Consider the following 23344-nt stretch of genomic DNA (forward strand, 5'->3'; position numbering starts at 1 on the left):
TGGAGGGTGACAGGCGCGGGCCGGGGGGCGGGAAAGACGCGGGGATCACGTGCCGGGGGCCGGAGCTCGGAGGTCACGTGAGGCCGGAGGCGGGGCCGCCGCGGAGGGGGAGGGGCGCGCGGCTTCCGGCGGCCGTGGGGGGGTGGGCCGGCGAGCGGAGGGGGCCTGTCCCGGAGGTGGCGGCGGCGCCATCTTGGCAAAGGGGGGATCAGGAAGTGCGGACCGCGGCGGCGGCGGAGCCCGGAGCGGAGGCCGGAGGCTCCCGGCCCGCCGGCCCCGGAGCGGAGCGGAGCGGAGGATGCAGCAGCCGCAGCCGCAGGGGCAGCAGCAGCCGGGGCCGGGGCAGCAGCTGGGGATCCAGGGGGCGGCGCCGGGGGCCGGGGGCGGCCCGGGAGGGGGCCCAGGGCCGGGGCCCTGCCTGAGGCGAGAGCTGAAGCTGCTCGAGTCCATCTTCCACCGCGGCCACGAGCGCTTCCGCATTGCCAGCGCCTGCCTGGACGAGCTGAGCTGCGAGTTCCTGCTGGCCGGAGCCGGAGGGGCCGGGGCCGGGGCTGCGCCCGGACCCCATCTCCCCTCTCGGGGATCGGTACCGGGGGACCCCGTCCGCATCCACTGCAACATCACGGTGAGGACCTTCTCGTTTGCACCGCGCTGGGGTCCCTTGTCTGGTGCTCGAAATCACACCCTACAGCCTCCTGCCCTCGGAGGACCCCGAGGCCGGAGCCCCCTCTTGGGGCTCGGCTCCTTCTCCCCAGGCTGCACTCGTTTCTTTTGCTTGAGGTTCTGTGGTGCAATCACGGTCTCTACTGTTGACCCCTGAGAGCGAGGGGCACCCGGACTTGTGGCCCTCGACCACCCCCTCCTAGGAACCCACCTACACCTCAGGTTTTATGGCTTTGGTGCCTTTCCAGGACTCCTCCACAACTTTACCGTGTCACTTAGGAAGGCCCATTTCTTCTCCCCACCCCCAACTCCAATAAAGAGTCCAGGCCTCTGCTGGAAGGACCTGGCCTGGAACTCGTCCCTGTTCGGTAGTGACCCCTTCTCAACAGTTCTTGCCACTTAGATGTTAGCACCTGTGGGTTCCCTGCCCGGGCATCCCTCGTTCAACCCCTCTCTGCTCCCTGAATTGGCTCCACTTTGGATTTCATCTCACTCTGGTGTAACTAGCTAACCTTCAACTCCTCTTTGCCTCAGCTGGTAGCAGTTTTGCCACTCCCCTCCCCGTTTCTGGCGTTATGTCTACTTGTCCTAGGTGGTTATTGCCTTTTCTGGTGGTGCTAGTGTGTGTGCTGAGCAGTAATAGCGCCATTGCTCCGCAGTGGGCTTCATACTGCCCTAACTATACCAGATTAGGAAACACCTTACATGTGGCCTGCCTTATTTTATCCCTTGAGGAAACTGTTGGGTGTAATTTTGTAACATCTGGTACTGCTTGATACAGTGCTCACATTGGTTGATAACACCCACTGTTAATGGTCTTGCCCCTGCTGGAGCTAGCTAGAGAGCCAGTGGGCAGTACCTTTAGCCACACTGGAAATGGGAGTGGCCTGGGGAGAGGCAGACTTGTGAATTCTCTGGTACTTGAACGCTTCGATTTGTTTTCCATGGTGTTTTCTATCCCTTTCTGCCACCAAACCAGGCCATGGTGGTGAGGTGTGGGAGCAGAGTAGTCATGAGACACTTGAGTTTTGGTGGGGAATCTAGCCAAGCTGAGGCTTACCTCACCAAGCTATGACCACTAGGAGCGGCTCAGTCAAGTAAAGATTTTAGCATCTTCGGTCCTGTTTCTCCTGCAGCACTGGTTAGAGCTATGGCACCGCTAAGACCCCCAGTAGAAGTGGGTAAGGCTTCCCTGGCATGTGTTGAGACATCAAAGATTGGATTTTGCTAAGTGGATTCACTTTACGGGTAGGTTTGCTTCCTCCAGCGGCTTCCTTTCAGTTGCCAGAGGCCGGCTACTATCTTTGTCTTTGGGGGTTCTTAGCTGCAGTGGCCATGGCCCTTCTAAAGGAAGCTTGGCCTACACAGGTTCCCTGGCCTTGGGTAGAGTTGGGGGAGTCTGTTTAGGCTCCTTTGGCGTGGTGGCTCAGGAATGCTGGGAATGTCAGTAGCAGTGGTGGAGGCTTCTTTCTCCCAGCCCATGCCTGGACTTAGAGAGGGCAGGGAGTGGTAGGGAGAACGGGCCTTTAGAGGGTTCTGTCCTGGGTGGAGGGCGGTTCCTACACATGCCCTATAACTTAGCTTTGAAGACCGTTTTATTTTAGTTCTTCCTCCCCTGGTGGCTACAGCCTGCATTTTTCTCATCACTGTGGCTGTTAGGAGGTGATCTTCCTTCCCCTGATGCTGGAGTATGGAAACACTGAGACTCTAGCCTGGGTGTGAGAACATGAGTGTAACAGTCAGGACAGAAGGCCAGAGCCTCCTTCGCTATGGTTAGCTCTCCCTGGTTTCTCCTCTAGAAGAAAGTAACTGCAGGTTGCTTCTTAGTTCAGGCCCTCCCAGGCTCTTTGTCCAGGGAAGCTGAACTGGCGGTTTTAGTGGAGGGCATGGTGGTGGGAAGGAAAGGAATCAGATTCTTCAGGGAAGAAGGAAGACTAAGCAAAAACTGGTTTTCCCAGTTTTCCCTTGTGACCACTCTCCCCGCTTTCTCCCTCAGGAATCATACCCTGCTGTGCCCCCCATCTGGTCGGTGGAGTCTGATGACCCTAACTTGGCTGCTGTCTTGGAGAGGCTGGTGGACATAAAGAAAGGGAATACTTTGGTGAGGGGCAGAGGGTAGAGTGCATGTGTTCCTGGTGAGGTTTCAACCATAAAAGTACCCTATGAGAGGCAGCTTGATCTGAGAGTGGGGTACCCAGGTGGAACGTCTTGGGGAAGACTTCTTGGGAGAGTTGCTCTCTGAGGTCAGAGGAGGCGGATTCCTGTAGCAGCCCCAGGGTAGGTCCACTAGGGAAAGTGATTCCTGTAACTGTGAGGGCTATCCAGTTAGAGAAACAGCCACCATTTTGGGATCTGAGCTAAAAACTCATCCATGCAGCAATCCAGATTGCAGTAGGGGAGGTGTATTTGATGTGTCTGTGGTCCCCACCCCAGCTCTTGCAGCATCTGAAGAGGATCATCTCTGACCTGTGTAAACTCTACAACCTCCCTCAGCATCCCGATGTGGAAATGCTGGATCAGCCCTTGCCAGCGGATCAGGTATGCAACTGAGGACTGGGCTTTGGGTCTTGTTGTTCAGTCATCCCAAAGAGCGCCTGACAAATTCTTGATAACTGAAATGGAACTGTGGTTGCTCCCAGTGATTCCTAGCTTCTTTCTTCTCCAGATGAGACTCTAGCTAAATAAGGCACTACCCACTGCTCTGTCCTGTCAGAACTCATTCTCAGGGGCAGCATCCCTCAGGTTGAAATGAGGAGGACGTGTTTACTATTATCTTAGCAATAGGAATTGATAACTATTGGCAACCCAGGCCCTTTGTTTAGAACCAGAAATGCACTGTCACTTAGAGGGGTTCTCAGAGAAGGTGAGCTGGGATCTGCAGAACAGATGACAAGAACAGCCATGAGTTCTTTTTGTTTTTCTTTTCTGCATGTTGTAGCAAGAGAATAATTGGCTGATAGCAAAGTCATTCATCCCTTGGGCTCATGCTTCCACTCAGTTCTGGCTGATAGAGAAACTGGCATCTTTATGGGCACAGTGCCCAGCTTCCAGACCTTCAGGGCCAGGGGTAGGTCAGACTGCATTCTAGCAACCCACTGGGTTCTGATCTTGGTCTTTGCCCTATTCTCCACTGCAGTGCACACAGGAAGAAGTATCTTCAGAAGACGAAGATGAGGAGATGCCTGAGGTAGGCTTACCACTTGAAATGGCATTGACAGGAAGTGTTTATCTCTAGTATGGGTCATTCGATATAAACAACTCCAGCTTCCAGCTGGGGAAAGGAATGTGTCAGTGGAATAAAGACTGGCCTGCAGTAAAGGAGGTTGCCATCTATTATCCATTCTTTGAAAACAAATAAATACTGGGCAAACTCATCTCAGATGGCTTCAAGAGTCTTGACAGACCCTAATTGCACCCTGATTGTCTTATTTGGAGAGTTTCACTTATTAAGCTACAGTCTTTTCATCTCCAAAATAAGATTATGATACATATTACAGGGTTGTTTCAGGTGGTAAATAAATAATAATGTATAATATACTTGAAAGAATCTTTAAAAATACAGATGCTTTATTTTTCTCACTTTTAAATGCATGGCTATTTTCCCTGCATGAATGTCTGTGCACTACATACCTGCAGTGCCTGTGGAGTCCAGAAAAGGGCATCAGATCCCCTGGGACTGGAATTATAGATGGTTATAAGCCACCATGTGGGTGGTGGGAACCAGTTTCCTAGAAGAGCAGCCAGTGCTCTTAACCACTGAGCCAGCTTTCTAACTCTTGTTTATGTTTTGAGATAGGGTCTTGTATAAGCTAGGCTGGCCTCAAACTCACTTGTGTAGTCGAGGATGGCTTGAATTGATCCTCTTGCCTCTACCTCCCAAGTGCTAGAACTGCAGGCATGTGCCACCATGTCTAACTGTAGGTGCTTCTATAGAATATAAACAATCGTTAAGTTGAGCTTCATAGCCAGATAGGACTTAACCTTACTTCTGTGAACTCTGCTTTGAATGGGCATGAGAATTAATTCACTAGACCTCAACTTTCCTATGAAATAAAGGTAATGATAGGATAATTCAATGTTATAAAGGAATAAAGTAAGCTAGTGTGTGTTGCCCTTAGTACAGGACTTTACAGGATATCCTTTTGTAGTACTGTATGTCTGATCGTGTTTCCTAGCCTTGGACCCAGATCTGGTAACTTTGTACTGATCTTCAGACCCACAGTGGGCTGATGAGCCATGAAACAGTCCTTCCTGGCAGTTCAGCCTTCTGTACCACGCCCCCAGCACCTGACTATGGAGCTGAAGCTGCCTCTTTGTGGCCTCTGCTTGGTGAGCCACTTGTTCACTCAGAGCCAGGTGAATAAGGACCTAACTATGTTGTTGGTTTTGGCCATCTCCTACTTTGGGTCACCTCATTTCCATCTTGGCAATGAGTACTTCTGGGGACCCAATTCAGATCCTGCTATTGTAGGAGGAGAAGAAGAAATTTATTATTTAGTTTTCTCTTCACATTTTTTTTTTTTAAAGATTTATTTATTATGTGTACAACATTCCTTCCATGTGTGCCTGAATGCCAGAAGTGGGCGCTGGGTCTCATTATAGATGGCTGTGAGCCACCATGTGGTTGCTGGGAATTGAACTCAGGACCTCTGGAAGAGCAGTCAGTGCTCTTAACCACTGAGCCATTTCTCCAGCCCTTCTCTTCACATTTTTAAGATGTGTTGTGTGTGTGTGTGTGTTGGAAGTCAGGACAACTTGGAGGAGTCAGTTCTAGCTACTGTGTAGGTAGGTTCCAAGGATTAGACACAGTTATCAGACTTAGTGGCAAGCACCTGTACTCTTTGAGCCACTCGCTGGCTCTTAGTCTACTCTGTTAGGTCTAAGGTCCTAAGGACTCCTAGGTTTGAGAGTCTAGCCTAATAAACAAGCTTTTTAATCACTGGAGGCTGGGGCTGGAGAGATGGCTCAGAGGTTAAGAGCACTGCCTGCTCTACCAAAGGTCCTGAGTTCAATTCCCAGCAACCACATGGTGGCTCACAACCATCTGTAATGGAGTCTGGTGCCCTCTTCTGGCCAGCAGGCATACAGACAGAATATTGTATACATAATAAATAAATTTAAAAAAAAAACAAAAAAAAAAAAACAATCACTGGAGGCCAAAGGTCCTTCACCTGGAAATTGAGAAGTGTCTGCTGCCAAGGAAATTTTAGGAACAGTTGAAGCAGGATCTTTCTAGGGAACAGAAGACAGTCCCTTTCTCAGTCCTCTTTGTAGCTCTGCTGCTATGGTTTGAGAAAGAGAAGAAAATTTCCTTGGGAAGCCAGATGTATTGATACATACCATTAATCCAGTACTCAGGAGGCTGAAGCAGGACAATCCCTCCAACTTTCAATCTAGCCTGTCTAGGACAGTGAAAGCTATATCTACATCTATATATATCTATATCTATATATAGATATATATAGCAAGACCCTGTCTCATAATAAAAGGTGCACACCTGTATCCCTAACACGTGACAGGTAGACGCAGGAGGATCAGGGGTTAGCCTCACTATATGATGAGTTTGAGGACAGTCTGGGCTATATGAGACTCCGTTTAAAAGAGCTAGACCCAACTTGCATTGGCCTGTAGATTGTGGAGAGAATGAGGCTAAGCTGTTTCCAGAACTGGAAATGTATTACCAAGAATGCCATGGGGACTTGGGGCTCTGGGGCAGTAGGACTAAAGAAAGGATGGTCTATCCACTACCTTTGTGGTGTTTCTCTGCTCCCACGCCTACCTCAGGATACAGAAGACCTAGATCACTATGAAATGAAAGAGGAAGAGCCAGCAGAGGGCAAGAAATCTGAAGATGATGGCATCGGAAAAGAAAACCTGGCCATCCTAGAGAAAATTAAAAAGAACCAGAGGCAAGATTACTTAAATGTACGTGCCTTGTAGAGAGGCGAGGCGAAGGGTGGTGGGTGCTGACTGGGGAGCAGCCACGGCACCAGTATGGAGTACTGCCTCCTTTGTTGGATCTCTCTGATCCTCCCCCTATGCCAGACTATCTTAAGGTTTACCCACCAGATCAAGGAGTAATCGTGTGTGCTCTCCTTCCCAGGGTGCAGTGTCTGGCTCGGTGCAGGCCACTGACCGGCTGATGAAGGAGCTCAGGGATATATACCGATCACAGAGTTTCAAAAGTGGTGAGTTTGCCCAGGGGCAGCATAGGAGTTCTTCAAAAAGGACATGGTATGGGCCAGAAGATGACTTGGTGGATAAAACCACTTGCACCGAGTTTTAGGACCTGAGTTCAGTCTCTGATACCCACATGACAGAGAGAACTGCTGTTTGCATGGATGGCACTTGCACACACACACAGAAATAAGCAAATTCATGTAATTGTTTTTTAAAATTAAATATTTATTATGTATACAATATTCTGTTTGCATGTATGCCTGTAGTCCAGAAGAGGGCACCAGACCTCATTACAGATGGTTGTGAGCTATCATGTGGTTGCTGGGAATTGAACTCAGGACCTTTGGAAGAACAAGCAATGCTCTTAACAGCTGAGCCATCTCTCCAGCCCTGTAATTGTTTTTTAAAGGACCCAGTATGATGCTGACAAGAAGCCCTGAGAATTTCTAGATCACACAAATGCTTATAAAAGTTTCAGACTGGGATTGGAGCTCCTTGAGGCATGGGTTGTCACATATCCAGAGACAAACCTGGACACTTTGAGCCTTTTCTTTCCTCCCCTTTTTCATTTTTTGAAACAGGGTTTCTCTGTGTAGCCTTAGCTATCCTGGAACTAGCTCTGTAGATCAGGCTAGCCTTGAAACTCCATAAATCTGCCTGCCTCTGCCTCCCAAGTGCTGGGAGGAAAGGCGTGCGCCACCACTGTCCCGGTTGAGTCTTTTTCTTGGGAAGGGAAGGTTCCACCTGTTGGTCCAGACCCATCTTATTGATGCTTCCTTTCCTTCCAGGAAACTATGCAGTCGAACTCGTGAATGACAGTCTGTATGACTGGAATGTCAAACTCCTCAAGTGAGTGGCAGCTCTGGGATGAGAAAGTGGAGTGACTGGAACCTCAGGGGCACTTGTGTCCCATCCGATGTGTTGGTTGCAGGGTCCCAGGAGCAGGTGTGGGCAATGGGGCCCATAGGAGGCTGCTCAGTCAGGACCCAGCAGTCTGAGCCCAGATTCGTTGCTTTGTAGAGTTGACCAGGACAGCGCTTTGCACAATGATCTTCAGATCCTGAAGGAGAAGGAGGGAGCAGACTTCATCTTACTTAACTTCTCCTTTAAAGTAAGATGGCCTGGTCCCAGTGCTCTCTTCCTGACTGAGCCTTTCCTGCCTGCTTTGAGTCTTACGAGAGTGCAGGCCTCTCTTCCCTGACTGCTGTCTGCCTCTTTCTCAGGATAACTTCCCCTTTGACCCACCGTTCGTCAGGGTTGTGTCTCCAGTCCTCTCTGGAGGGTGAGTGACTGGGCAAAGGGAATAGGTCATTTGTGATGCAGCAGGTGAAGAAGGGACTGGACTTGTGGCCAGGCACAGCTGACTAACCCTTCTTCTTACAGGTATGTTCTGGGTGGAGGTGCCATCTGCATGGAACTTCTCACCAAGCAGGTGAGTGAGCCTGTTTCACTCTTGGCCATTGGCCTGGGTGGGGCTGGCTGAGCTCTTACCATTGGGGTGGGGGGACAAGTCATAGCCATAATATGGCCCTTTCATTGCACTAGGCAGAGCCTGCACCCAGGAACTTAGGTGACAGGTGGTGACTGTGCTGGGAGTAAAGGGCCCTTCTGTAAGGGCAGCCTCTTGTGGGAAAGGTGCTGAAGGTTTCTCAGGAAGCTGTTTCCTGACTTCCTGCTTTGTCCCTGCTGTGCCCCAGGGCTGGAGCAGTGCCTACTCCATAGAGTCCGTGATCATGCAGATCAGCGCCACGCTGGTGAAGGGAAAGGCACGGGTGCAGTTTGGAGCCAACAAAGTAAGGGCCCTGGGACCATGGAGAGCCAAGTACAGCTTGGGCCACTAGCAAGCTAAAGTTGCCTTTGAGAGACAGAGGATAAAGCCTCTGAAATGGAGGGAGGGCCTTGGCCTCAAGGGCATCCACAGATGTTGGTGTGGGCGGAGGTCTGGAAAGGGAAGCTGTGTGTAGTGTGTCCTCAGGGCCTTCCCAGGCAGAGGGGCTTGGTGCCGGAAGCTGGGACTCTTGGTTCCCTGGGTGACAGCCTGCAAAGGGGGGACAGTAGGCTGCAGCTGGCCATGATCTGACTGGCTACTCTCTCCCCAGTCTCAGTACAGCCTAACAAGAGCACAGCAATCCTACAAGTCTTTGGTGCAGATCCACGAAAAAAACGGTGAGGTTGGAACCTGGCCCCAGAAGAGCCAGCCCCGTGCAGGCCCTGGCCCTACGCCAGTCAAGTACAAGAACCTTTGGTTTCTGAGCTTTACTGCCCATTGATCCAGCATCTGCCCAGTTCTCTAGAAGTCTGAAGGTGGCTAACCTCACTCTTTTCCCCGAGAAGTACCGGGCGGGGGCAGGGGTGTCTAAGGTAGACTGGGTCCTGTCATCTAATTCTGGTTACTTCTGGGTGGGCTCACCATTCTCTCTCCCTTACAATAAACAACCTCCGGGTAAGTATCCTCGGCTTCCCTACACCTGTGTCCCCACTGTGGGGACTGGACATCCTTCCTAGGATCTGCTTTCCTGGAATCATAGAGATGTCCTCAGGGATTGGGATGGGCAAAGTTGACCTGGGCCTGCCCTTTCACTGTGCTGGTTTGTGTTTTTTGTGCAGGCTGGTACACACCCCCAAAAGAAGATGGCTAACCCTGGAGTATCATCCCCTTCCTCCTCCCCCAGGCACCACTGGACCAATTACCTTTGAATGCTGTATTTGGATTTCACGCTGCCTCTGGTTCCCTCCCTCATTTTTCTTGGACGTGATAGCTCTGCCTATTGCAGGACAATGATGGCTATTCTAAACGCTAAGGAAAAACAACAAACAACACACTGAACTGTTTCAAGTACTCAAGACTGACTACAAACCAACCACCTTGCTGGAACCCTTGCTAGCAGGCATTCTTATAAAGAAACTCTCAAGCCTCCTTATATTGCTGGAAACTCAGCTGTGCTCCAGACTAGAGCCTCCTTACCTATGCTATGGGTTTTTAATTTATTTTCTCTTATTTCATGTACACTGCTTTTTTTGGTTACAGTGTATGATGGATGTGTATGAAAAAAAATGTATCTTTGGGAAAACAATTACAGTTTGTTAATTTGAAGATGCTGGTCTTGACTCATCCTTATTTTTATTCCCACATCCCCTGACTGCTGGGGAGGGGGGAGGGGTGCCAGGCCCACCATGCTTTGGTAGCAAGGAGAAGCTGCAGAGAGACTGCGTTCTGCTGCTAGCACAAGAGAAATACCAAGCTGAAGGAAGCACTTGCCTGATCTGACCCTAGGTGGCTCCTGAAGGCCTCTGGAGCAACCGGCACCTCTATTCATTCCTTGGAACAGTCTGGCCTGCTGAACTACAGTGCAGAGGCCCAGAAACAACCTGATTGTTACTGCTACTTTGTACTAATCTCCATTTTGAAATTTCCAAGAAAAAGATGAGACTCGAGTAGCTGCTTCATAAACTCCTTTTAAGATGAGGGGTGGGGCCCAGGCTCCTGGATGCATGAGGTTTTCTCTAATCCCAGCAACCTGCTGAGTGGCTGTAATTCCTTGGTTCCCTGCCTTCCCGTGTGGTCTCTGCTCACCTCTCATCTGCTTCATTAGGTGAACTAAGAAAAGACATGAACTTCGGATTAATGGTTCTAGCCATTCCCAAGCTGTGGGCCACCTGGAAACAGCTCCATGTGGTTGTGTTGTGTGGTGGGTCCTCGGCTCAGCCCCGGGAAGCACGGAAGGGAGAAGTCTGCAGAGCCAGAAATGGGCACTGTGCACCGTGTTGAATGGACGTGCTGTTGTAAGACTGCTCCCTACATGGCACCGAAGCCTGCATCTCCCTGTGAATGAGCTTGCTGTGGGACCACCCGCCTGCTGATGTGACAGAGGCAAGGGACAGCTAAACAGGTCCAGGGTTTAGAAAACCTAGCTCTGGGATGGTTTTTATGCTTTTGAGATGGGCATTTTAATTTGGTTACCCTCCCTTGTCCCCCCCACCTTTTCTTCTAGAAATTTGAATGTCTTGCTGCTTTAGGTGGATGGAGAGTTCACCAGTCCTACTTGATGCTGCTCTAACTCTGCCTACACCCACCAGATTAGGGGTGCTAATACACAGTGAGTCTGAGACAGAGGGGATACAAGGGGAAAAGTCATTCCATGGACCTGAAATCCAACTCTTAGCCTGTGTGGCTTCCTTCTGAACTTAATGCCAGCCGTGACTGGCTTGTAGATTGTGTTTTTAGTAATGTGTACTGTGAGCTGTCCTCTGTATAATGTATTTTGTAATGTATTTTTCTCATCTACCAAAGGATGAATCAAATAAAGTTATTTAAATAGTTTGGCTCTAATAAACTTATTAAAATGGGTTCATAGCCACTTGACATTAAGGAAAATGTCAGGTCTGTGAACTGTGACACCAACTCCTGACACCCTCCGTTTCTCTTCTCAAACCTTTTATGATAAAATTTAAGTTTAGGCTTCTCATAAAGTTCCACTGAATTTAAAAATGAGGCCATATCACAGAGGGCAGATTTCTTTGCTGTAGAAAAGGCGAAGAATGTGGATCTCTGACCCACGTAGGGTTTCCTGGCTTGGAGCCCACAGCCCGGGAACTGAGTGAGTGTGGGAGGCTCACAGCCACTTCCCAGTCTCCATGCAGCTCTGAGAGGGCAGAATAGGGCAGCAGGCAGTGACCAGGAGAAAGTCAGTCACCCTAAACATGGGAGACATGGCGACCTTTATTTGTAGGGTGATGGCTTACTGTTCTACCTGTTTCTATAACTAACACCAAGAAACAGGCAGGGGCTCTTCCGTCCTCCATGAGTCTGCCCTGGGATACAAAGAAGAGGGGAAAATATGCTTGGCTGCCTCAGGCTTCTAACCTAATGGAAGCTTACTGGTTTGGGTTCAAACATTTATGCTAGTTTAGTAGGCTAAAGACACCTGGCAAACAAAACTTCACCCTTTGGAAAGATAAGTTGAAGGCAAAATGGAAAGCAATTCAGTGCTGAGGCCCCAAGAACGGATGGCACTCAGGCCGTGCAGGCAGACAAATCAGCTGGATGTTCCCAGCATGCCCCATAAAACGCTTCAAGCCCCGAAGCCCAAGGATGTACGGCTGGAAGCAAAGTCGGTGAGATGGCAGGGTACCCCATCTAGTCCCCAACTCCTGGCCCATGTTCAGCTTGCTTCATCTAAGATTTCAGGGAGATCCACAGAACTCTGACAGAGGGACAGTCAGTGATTTTTCCTTGGGGATTTAATGGACACCTGGTGTGAATTCAAAATGTCTGCAAAACAATACACCACAAAACTTAGGGCAGGTGGTGGCAGAGGAGGGAAGCAGAAGGCGGAGGCCACAGGGAGCAGGCTCTGGCGGCAGACCAGCTTCTCCAACAAGTCTCTGCTAGTGTCTGCTAACTCCCAGCTCCAGGAGGAAGATGATGAAAGCTGAGGCAGTGGGAAGCAGGGCGTTGGGGCAAGGTAGGAACTTGTACGAAAAGAGGCAGCCCTGTTATTGCTTTTCAAACAATTACAGGGTCCTAGGTTCTGTTCTCTAGTGGGAAATTCTGTGGTGATAAAATGATGTTTTTGCCATGGTAAGTGAGCATTTACTTGTTGAAAGACTGAAAAAAAAAAAAAAAACCACCACCTTTTTCCAAGAGGTTTCTCCAGAACTCAGCCCTGCCTTTCCTCCCACCTTCAAAGTCTGGAGCTGTTGGTATGAGCGAGACCAGGTCTGACTAGGGCAAAAGGAACCCTCCTCCAGGATGCCATTGTCATGCTATGCAATACCAGGAAGGCCCTTTCACTTTTCTGACCCTGCCTTTTCCACCCACAGAAGGAAGAAAGTCATCCCCTGGGGTGGCTTTCTCAGTCTACTGAAGAAGCTAGTATACAACTGGGCCAGGCTCTGGCTCTCCTGGCAGCTGGTCTTTGGATCAGGAGGCTCCCTTCTGGGCCACCTTCCAATATCCAGAACCAGAAGGCCAAGAGGCCTGGCAGCTGACCTCTTTTCAAGCAATGACCCACGATGCCCTCTGGGTGGAGCTCCTGACCACTGTGGGGAGCTCCCACAAAACCACTGGTCTCTCAGGTAGCCTGAACTCACTTCAGGAGGCACTTTTCCGTTCTAGGAGGAGGACTGTCTCCCTCAACTTTTCCCAGTTCTCCAAACCAATATTTCATCCTCCCCCTCAACCTTAAGAAGGGGTAGGGAAAAGAGGTGTCCTCTGTGTTTCTAGAAGGCTCCAGAAACAGGTGTGACAAGCCCTAACTCAGGCGGGCACTCTACCACCGGCACGGCTGCTACTAAGGCAAAGAGAGGACAGAGCTGAGGGGAACCTACCAAGACGGTGCCCCAGAGGTTCCAGAGGATGGAAGACAGCACAGATGGCTGAGACAGAGGTGGGAAGGTCCAGTCATCATTGTCTAGGCTGTTCAGGGACCACACAGGGGCGGCAGTCGACTGCCCAAAAAACACAACCACAGCCCAGCAGCCTGCTTTATCTAACTCAGCACTCGGTCAATAGGAAGGAAGGAGAGAGGCAGGTTATACCACTTGGTCCTATGCACAACAGCTCTCTGTAAGGGATGGAACTCTAAGGAACAAGACACTGCTATTCCCCATATCAACTCTCAGTCATGCACATCACTGAGGTACACGTGGGTTTGTGGTCCTCTTGGCTCTAGTGCCTTCTTCCTGGGGTGAACATGGTAATGGGCCCATCAGTGGTGGATCCAGAACCACCATGTGATCCCTGCTTTGAATCTCATCTTGTCCAGGGGAGCTTTAGGTTCTCTTGGGACGGGTTAGCACTGTTACTATAACAGGACATCTGCAGAGACAGGTCTGGCCTATTGCATTCACCCTGCCCGCAGACGCTCTGGCAGAATATGCAGGTTCTAGTTCTATTTGGAGGGTCCGAAATCCTTTTTGGGTGGCTCAGCCCTATAGCGTGGGGCTTCTGTCTGGCAGAGTGTCTACAATGTCGCTTGGAACAGGTGCGCCCCACAACATGAGGGCAATGTGGGTGCAGGAGAGTCTAGTAGAAGAGTCATTCCTTTCTATCCTTGCTTCTTTGGACCCCACAGAGACCCTGGATTCAAGCTAGTCGGTTCAGGTCCCTTAGAAGCAACTTCAGGAAGGAACTAGGAGCCAGGAGAGATGGGGCAAAGGAGGTGAGTGACTGTGGGGTCAGCTGCACCGAGCTGACCAGGACCAAGGCCCAAGAAATACAATGTACAGCAGACGAAGCAGGCCTGGGCCAGGGAGAGACCCTGGAGGGGAGAACACAGCAAACAGGAGCATCATGGTGCCCCCTAAAGGAAGAGTTCTCACTAGGTGAATTCTTTTATTAAGATTTTTTTTCTAATACAGTCCTTTCTCATTTTACAAAGCTATGCCTGCTTCAGGGACAGAGACCTTCTGAATGACTCAGTTGTGAATTGCCCAACAACACAGGACTCCCAACTCCTGGGTTCCTGTTCTCTCCAGCCTTCTGCCACTCTAGTTCCCAGGGCCTGCTTAGGTCATACATGGTTAGTAAGAAAAAAAACCTGCTTCTTCAAAGATGCCTGCTAGACCCTATTCTGGCTTCCCTGAGGTTAGGAATAGTGTCCATGTCAAAAAAAAAAAATTAAAAAAAAAATAAACCCAAACAGATGTGCTGTGCAGTCCAGAGAAGGGTCTGCCACAGGCTCTCCTGGACCCATGGTTGGTGACCCACAGGTCAGTTGCAGGAGTTGTTAGATTTCATCCTGTTCCACACTCCGGGAAGAACGCAGCCTGCTATCACCATTTGACTTGTCAAGCCTTCTACCTATGTTCCTGTGTTCTCTCATTCCATAGGAACCTCAAGGGCCGCCCTGTTTTCTCATCTGGAGGACAAGGCCAGAGTGGACCCCTTAGGCGTGAGCCTTGTGCACTTTAGAAAGGTCAGAACTGCACTACAGGGGTGCAGGACTCCCCAGGTGGCCTCAGCCTGCTCCAAGGTTGCCTAGGATGAACTGAGAAGATACAGCCTTCCACTTCCCAGCCCCCACATCCTCACATGAGTTAGAAAAGCACCCCAACAGAAGGAAAAGGGGGAAGGGACATTTCTAGACTCTCAATAGGAAGCAAAGCTGAAGGGGGCTGCTGAGGAAGCCACACCCGAGTCGGATGAGAGGAGTACAGGAGCTCATGCCGAGTGGGACGAGAGGAGTACAGGAGCGGTGTGGACGTGCTCAGACTCTCGCCTCTGTTCTGGCTAATCTCCAAAGCCTGCAGAGACTCTCTAGGAGGCATCGTCTGGGTGTGGCGGTGTCTCTGCTACCAGTTTACACATTGAATCATGCCCTGTGGGTTAGAGGCAGCAGCAAACTCTCCTTCCTCTCGGGGTCCTGGAACAGCTTGAAGCGATGCACAGAAGGAGAAAAGCACAGAAGGAGAAAAGGAGGGCCAGAGAGGCCGCTGCAGGTGTGTCCCCACAAGCCCTCCACAGACAAAGCAGAGGTTCACCAGCACTCTTGGACCTGGCAGCTTCCTGCTGGCACTTTTCAGAGGCCAGTGAGAGGTACAGGGAGGAATACCTTAGGGTATGAACAGAAAGTCCTGGATGCTAACCACTGCCTGAGGCCCTGTACACACACCCAGCTTGAGCTGGGCTTTCCACTTTCTCACCAGGGAAACTACAGGCCTGGTTAAACCCAAAGATATGCACACATGTGAGTATGTACACACGCACGCACGCACGCACACAGTGGCCCCATATCTCCAGCTGGGGCTGTGCCTGGATGTCATTATAATCAGTGATCCTGAAATAACTCACTATTAGCTAGGCATGGTAGCACGTGCCTGCACTGTGGGAGGCTGAGGCAGGGAAATTGCAGTGAATTCAAAGCTAGCCTGTGCTACAGAGTGAGTTCAAGGCTAGCCAAGTCAAGAGTCAGAAAGATGGCTCAGCAGGCAGCAGCGCCACACCTAAGAAGTCTGATCCCTAGGAGAGAACAGACTCCCACATGCTGCCCTCTGACCTCCACATATACCCACGTGCATACACACACTGACACACAAATAAATGCAAAAATAAAAACAAGACAAATAATAGTTCATGAAGCCCCTGCTAAGCCCTGCCTTCTCTTTCCAAAGACACCAGTCACCCCTTCTCCCTTTGAACCACACCCTTCATCCTGGCTTACTGCCACTCCTCTGCACTGCCCTCTCAGCCAGACTCCCCACTTCACCTCACCCTTTCGGCTGCCCTCCTTCCAGGTCTTTCTCCTGTGGGAACCTTTCCCATCTGGAAACAACATGGCTTGACCCTTACCTGTGTCTGGAAAGACCTGATTTGATCCCACGTCAGCCTCTACCACAGCCCTTCTCTGCTCCAGAATAAGTGTTCTCTGGTCGTCCGTCTGTCCATCCCCCAGGTCTGCACAGGAGCAGCAGTGACCCTCACAGTCCCACAGTCAAGTCTCTGACCTAAATTCACCACCCAGTTCCCATCCATGCCCCCCTTATTTATTGATTGATGCATTGATGATTGATTGATTTGAGACCAGTCTCTGCTCTGACTAGCCTGGAACTCGCTATGTGAACCAGGCTGTCCTCAAACCTCAGACTCATAGAGATCCACCCACTTCTGCCTCCTGAGTGCTGGACTGAAGGCACGCACACCACACCTGCTCCACTCTGCCTTCAGATACTCTCAGCACTTTTCCTCATCACCTGCTTGCCCAGCCTGTACCCAGTTCCACAGTTTCAGGGACCAACAATGCGCTCAGACCCCTAAAGCTGGACCTCTGCCTTAGTCACTCTCTAGAACAGTGGTTCTCAACCTGTGGGTTGTGACCCCTTTGGAAGTCAAGTACCAGATACCTGCATATCAGATATTTACATTGTGATTTATAACAGTAGTAAAACTAGCCGGGCGGTGGTGGCGCACGCCTTTAATCCCAGCACTCGGGAGGCAGAGGCAGGCGGATCTCTGTGAGTTCGAGACCAGCCTGGTCTACAAGAGCTAGTTCCAGGACAGGCTCCAAAACCACAGAGAAACCCTGTCTCGAAAAACCAAAAAAAAAAAAAAAAACAGTAGTAAAACTACAGTTATAAAATAGCAAAGAAAATAATTTTATGGTTGGAGGGGTCACCAAAACATGAGGAACTGTATTAAAGGGTGCAGCGTTAAGACGGTTGAGAACCACTGTTATAGAATTCTTCTCGAATGTGTTCTAGAAAATCCTGGTGCACACTATGTCCTCAGTAAATATGCACTAAAACAATACAAGACAAGACACACAAGGCTGCATCTGAACTCTTTCTTAAACATTACATTTATCTATGTCTGGTGGGGTTGTGTAGGCATACGCCACAGCAAATATATGGAAGTCAGAGGGGAGTCTTAGGGAATCAGTTCTCTCTTTCCACTATGGGGGCCCCAGGGATCAAACTCAGGGGGTCAGGTGTCTTAGTCAGGGTTTTCTGTTGCTGTGAAGAAACACCATGATCTCAGCAACTCTTATAAAGAAAACATTTAATTGGGGTGTCGTCTTACAGTTTCAGAGGTTCATTGTCATCATGATGGAGAACACGGTAGCGTGCAGGCAGGCATGGCGTTGGAGCTGAGAACGCTACATCTTGCTGGCAACAGGAAGTTGACTATAATATGGGGCAGTATTCTGAGCATAGGAAACCTCAAAGTCTGGTCACACAGTGGCACACTTCCTCCAACAAGGCCACACCCACTCCAACAAAGCCACACCTCCTAATAGTACCACTCTCTATGAGATTATGGGCTCAATTACATTCAAATTCCCACATCAGGCTTGGAGGTAGATGTTGTCGGGGTTTCTGTCCTGCCTGGTTCCTGCAATAGTTAAATCCCAAAGAAATCTACAGTTATAAACTGATTGGCCCACTAGCTCAGGCTTCTTATTAACTCTTATAACTTATATTAGCCCATTACTCTTGTCTATGTTAGCCACTTGGCTCGGTACCTTATTTGGCAAGGCAGTCACATCTTGCTTCTTCTTTGGATGGGTCAGAACTGCAGACTAGGACTTCCTTCTTCCCAGAATTCTCCTGTTCTCATTGACCCACCTCTACTTCTTGTCTAGTTGTCCCACCTATACTTCCTGCCTAGATACTGGCCAATCAGCATTTATTTGAAATATAATTGACAGAATACAGACCATTGTCCCACACCACTTCCCCCTCAAAAAAAAATATAAGAACTCTGCATCTAATTTCCTTTGTTTAGCTTTTCTCCTGACCATTATCCATAGTCTATTTTTGGGGAATGTAGGCATAGTTTTCCAGGCTACTTCCTGCTGGCTTGGGGCACTGATAATCTTATGGGGACTTAAAGAAAATTTAGAATTATGATCAAGTCCTGACTGGAATATGCTGAGACTTGATCATCTCAGGCAGCAGTCTTGAATCTGTTCTGGATGTAGAACTCAGACATCTGGGCCATCTGTTCCTACCAGAGATTTCTCAGGTGGTCTTCCTTGATCAAACTTGATTTTTTGTAACTCAGAATGAATCCACAGCCTTTCATTTCCTGTGAAAACAAAAGCAAATCCTCTTCTCCAAAGTAACATACCTTTTGACTTCAATTTTGAAGTCAAGGTATTTTCAAAATATTTATGTTTTATTAATCCAGCAGCATTTATATTTAAATGTCTTTTAGCAGCTGTTACTCCTTCCTTAGGGGTCAAGTAATTCAAAGACAACATAATAATATACAGTATTCAGACTCCCTGTATATTTTTCATCTTTATGTGGCTTTATTTTAACCTCTATTTCTTTTATTTTTACTTTTAATTTTTGGCTTTTTGAGACAGGTTCTCTGCGTATCTTTGGCTATCCTGGAACTCCCTCTGTAGACCAGACTCTCCTTGAACTCACAGAGATTCACCTGCTTCTGCCTCCCAAGTGCTGGGATTAAAGGTGTGTGCCACCACACCCAACTACTCTCTTTTTTTCTTTTTTCTCCCAAGCTACATATATTTTTAAACACAGTAAACCATTTAGAGGATTTTTTCATCTTTGAGTCTATCTTTACTCTATATCTCTCTCTTTTTCTGACCACATGAGTCTTTAATTTGCTAAGCAATATGAGTAGGATTAAAGCCGTGGCTTTGCTGGCTAGATTCAGCCCATTCCTTAGCTTTCTGAGATTCCAGCCTCATGGCGGAGGATCGACTGTAACCATGTTTACTGCCACAACTCTATGGCGTTTCAAGGTCCCTGCCAGCAGCAAGCTGCAGCAGTGTGCTCACAAACCACACTCAAATGCTCCATAGTCAGACCACCTGCCTGAAAGAGTCAGAGTTTGCGCTAAAGCTGAGTCAGGAAGCCTCTCTTAAATGAGACGCATTTTCCTCTAGCAAGCAGAGCCCACCTGAGAAAGTGCTGCTAACAGTAAGCAGTGCTTGACTCTATTATTTTATGTCTAGAATCAGTTCCCAAGCTTTCTCGGGCTTTATATGGATGCAGTTGTCCATTGGGTGCCATTTGTTGTCTGAGGTTTTTGTCCTGCCTGGTTCCTGCAATCATTAAGTCCCAAAGAAATCACACAGAGGTCTACATTAGTTATAAACTGATTGGCCCACTAGCTCAGGCTTCTTATTAACTCTTATAACTTATATTAGCCCATTACTCTTGTCTATGTTAGCCACTTGGCTCGGTACCTTATTTGGCAAGGCAGTCACATCTTGCTTGTTCTTTGGATGGGTCAGAACCACAGACTAGGACTTCCTTCTTCCCAGAATTCTCCTGTTCTCATTGACCCACCTCTACTTCTTGTCTGGTTGTCCCACCTATACTTCCTGCCTGGCTACTGGCCAATCAGCATTTATTTAAAATATAATTGATAGAATATAGACCATTGTCTCGCACCACTTGGTGTGGCTCCAGTAGCTCAGTCAGTAGAGCATGAGACTCTTAATCTCAGGGTCATGGGTTTGAGCCCCACATTGGGTGCCAAATGAAGACAGTCACTTAATAGAAATCCCCCACTAGCTCAAAATTGAGAAATAGATGGTTATTTATTTAGGGGTAAACTCACAAATCAGAATCCTCTGTTGGAACAGAGATCAGAAACTGAAATCCTCAACCAGAACAGACAGAGAGAAGCCAGAAAAGATGCCTGACACAGGCTCTGCATCAGCATATATAAGAGGCCACGCCCCAGTGGGCAGGTCACCACTGGGTGTAAGACTTCCTGCAGCAGTCAGACAACAGAGTCACCAACAGAATCCCCTCCTGTGTGCAACTCCCTAAGCCTGAGTTTTCTTCTTTCTTTCTCTCCTTTTTCACTTATTTTGAGCCAGGATGCCACAAGGTGTCAGGCTAGCCTTGAATTCAAGGTGGTCCTCCTGCACCTGCCTCCCAGGTAATGGGATTTCAGGCATATACTATGGTGTTCAGTGAACCTTAATTTCCTCTGTACCATGAGTGGCACCTGCTGTGATATGAGGGTTAGAAGAAATGGCATTTTTGTACCATGGCATTCAGTAGGTGCTTTAAAAATAGAAGCAGTGTGACTGTTCACAGGGCAGCTTCTGGAGTCCATCTGGGCTCTCATCCTGGCTCCTAGTCACCCAACTGCTTGGCTTTGGGTGCCCCTAGCTGTGAGCCTCTGCCCATCACTTATCATGGCTTCAGATGTGACCCAAGGTGACGTCATGAGGAGTGTCCGTGGGAGGAGCTGCTGCAGCCAAATACATTCTCCACCACATTCCGCCTTGCTGTCCCCTGTGCCAGAGCAGGACCACGTCCTAAAGGTTGCCTCTTCTAGCCAAGCACACACAGTCCTTTCTACTTAAACATCCCTAAGGTAGTTCTAAACGTCGATCCTAAGAACCAGTGTTCAGGTTATGACTTTTTAATTTTTTATGTTCACTATTCACAACGTGCACATGTAGGTCACAGGACAGCTTGCAGGAGTCAGTTCTTGCCTTCCGCCGTGTGGGTTCTCAAGATACTGAACTCCCGACCCTTCTGCTCCACTGGGGTTGCAGGTGTGCACCATCACACCTGGCATTTTATCCACTCATCTTGCTCAGTTTTCGGCTTTTCTTCCTGCCAGCATCAACCTTGGATCCTCAAACACCTCCCTTAGTCCCTGCTCGTTTTCTCACGGAGGCACTGGGATTTCCTTTCATGAACTTGATGAGTTCAAGCTGGCTCTTCCCTGCTTTTTTTGGTTTGTCAAGACAGGGTTTCTTTGAGTAATAGCCCTGACTGTCCTGGAACTCACTCCGTAGACCAGGTTGGCCTCAAACTCACAGAGATCTGCCTGCCTCTGCCTCCCGAGTGCTGGGATTAAAGGTGTGTGCCACCACCACCAGGCTCTTCCCTGTTTTTCTAGCTTACAGATGCATCTTATGGGAACATTGTCATTCCCACCTTTCTGTGAACAAGTACAGGGGACATAGATTGCTTTTCGATGTACACTTCATTGAGACCTCCGACTCCATGTCGTCAAACATGCTTCCTCTTTCTCGAGCTTTACTGTGTATCTGTGTGGCATCTCGGAACTCAAGATCCTCCTGCCTCAGTCCCCCCCGTGCTGGATTGCAAGCACGCACCATGTCTGCCTTGACGAAGTGCCAGGAAATCTTTTCTTTTGATTTTTCACAACAATTTAAAGATGTACACTCCACTTTAAGAACCTCCACCCTGGGATGGGATTGCCGTGGTCCTTCCTATTTTATGAGCTAAGTGAAGTAAAACATGGCTGTCGTATATAAAACGTATCTAAAATGATTCAGAAGTGACAAGAAGATGACAGATTGACTAGAGACCTTGGCATCCAGTGTACATGGTGATGGGTTCTTTGGAATTTCTTTGTGCTGTGTATATTCCAGATTCAGAGCCAAAGAGGCTGGCAACCCAGGAATTCCAGCAGACATAGACAAACCCGCCCCCACCTAAGCCTACTTCCTCCAGGCAAAGGACCAGAAGCAGCCTAGCAAGACAGCCTTCAAAGGACAACTTCTCTATTCTGATTGAAGTAACTCCTCCACACACACACACACACACACACACACACACACCAAAGAGGAACAGATAATCCCGACTTCCTGGTAAGCTACCTCAGTACTCCCCCCATGATATTACAGAAGACAGAGCAGGCAGCCTGTTTCACCGTCCAGGAAGTAAAGGAATGGCTCCCTCTCATGCCCAGCCTGGACACCAATGGAGATCACTTGAGAAGTTTAGACATCTATGCTTACACAGCAAGATTATGACTCTCCCTTTCTCTATCCACTGGGGTAAGTCAAAAGAAGTCAAGGGAGGAGTCAGCTCTTTCCCAGGGCAATGGCCACACACAGGACTATATCAGTGGGAAGTATGAGCCGGCTCCAACAGTAAAATGAGGCACTGTTACCTTAAGAACCTGGACTTGGGATGTGAGGGCGATCTGGCTGCAACATCTGTCACCCAGGGTTGATTCCGCTGATCTGGCTGGCTAGGCGGGTGTCCCCTTCCTCCCTCACCACTTCATGTGCGTCCCTCCTGAAGCTGCACGCTCAGTCGAAGAGGACGACCTTCCCCAAATAGAGGAGGACTGGTCTTCGGTCAAGGGTATATGAGTAGCTGTGTTCCCCTGCGGGAACCTCCAAACAAGCTCTCAAGGTCCATTTGTAGGAGAACGTAGGGTGGTCAAGTTTCCAGGACTCCAGACACATCCAAATGAGGCGCTGCTATAAAAAACAAAACAAAACAAAAAAACAAACAAACAAAAAAAACCCTGGACTTGTACTTTCACATTCTTCCCCTGCCACAGCAGTGTCAAAAAAGGCAGGAAGCACAAAGCCTTTTTTGTGGGCTGGGGAGATGACTCGGGCATTAAGAGCTCTGATTGTTCTTGCAGAGGACCTGAGTTCAGGTCCTGGCACTCATACATGGCAGCTCCCAGATGTTCCCAACTCCAGTTCTAAGGAATCTGATGCCCTCTTCTGGCCTCTGCAGGCACTAGGCATGTGAATGATGCAGAGACAGATATGCAGACAAATCACCCATGGACATGAAATAAAGATTTCAAATCCAGCCGGGCGGTGGTGGCGCACGCCTTTAATCCCAGCACTCGGGAGGCGAGGCAGGCAGATCTCTGGGAGTTGGAGGCCAGCCTGGTCTACAAGAGCTAGTTCCAGGACAGGAACCAAAAGCTACGGAGAAACCCTGTCTCGAAAAACCAAAATAAATAAATAAATAAATAAAATAAAAAGATTTCAAATCCAGTCATATAGTAAAAAGAAAGAAGAAAATATCCAGGTTTCCAATGAAACTCATCAGACCCAGAACCCAGAAACTCTCAAACCGAATAGAACAACAGCATGACGTCACACTACCTGGCACACAGTTTGCTGCAGCCGTGAGCAAGTGCAAACTGCAGACACCTTAAAGTGAATGAGAAATAGGAACTTCCATTAGAGGCACAGAAAGCTCCAGGGAAAGTTTACAAAGATTTAAAATACTTTTAAAAAGACATTTCAAAATAGAGAAAAATACAATAACCAAAATC

At 48.9% G+C, this 23344-nt stretch overlaps 1 protein-coding gene across 1 annotated transcript; it reads left to right on the forward strand.

Moving 5' to 3' along the window:
• Positions 1-145: 145 nt before the first annotated feature.
• Positions 146-9937, forward strand: Ube2q1 (ubiquitin conjugating enzyme E2 Q1). Its single transcript, XM_057794263.1, has 13 exons — positions 146-625; positions 2660-2764; positions 3097-3201; positions 3800-3850; positions 6448-6588; positions 6767-6851; positions 7632-7692; positions 7864-7954; positions 8067-8125; positions 8227-8275; positions 8541-8636; positions 8943-9009; positions 9451-9937. The coding sequence occupies exons 1-13, from the start codon at positions 299-301 to the stop codon at positions 9480-9482; spliced, it is 1269 nt and encodes a 422-aa protein (XP_057650246.1). The 5' UTR covers positions 146-298; the 3' UTR covers positions 9483-9937.
• Positions 9938-23344: the final 13407 nt, after the last annotated feature.

The sequence above is a fragment of the Chionomys nivalis genome, chromosome 18 (assembly GCF_950005125.1).
Source record: "Chionomys nivalis chromosome 18, mChiNiv1.1, whole genome shotgun sequence".
Lineage (NCBI taxonomy): Eukaryota > Metazoa > Chordata > Mammalia > Rodentia > Cricetidae > Chionomys > Chionomys nivalis.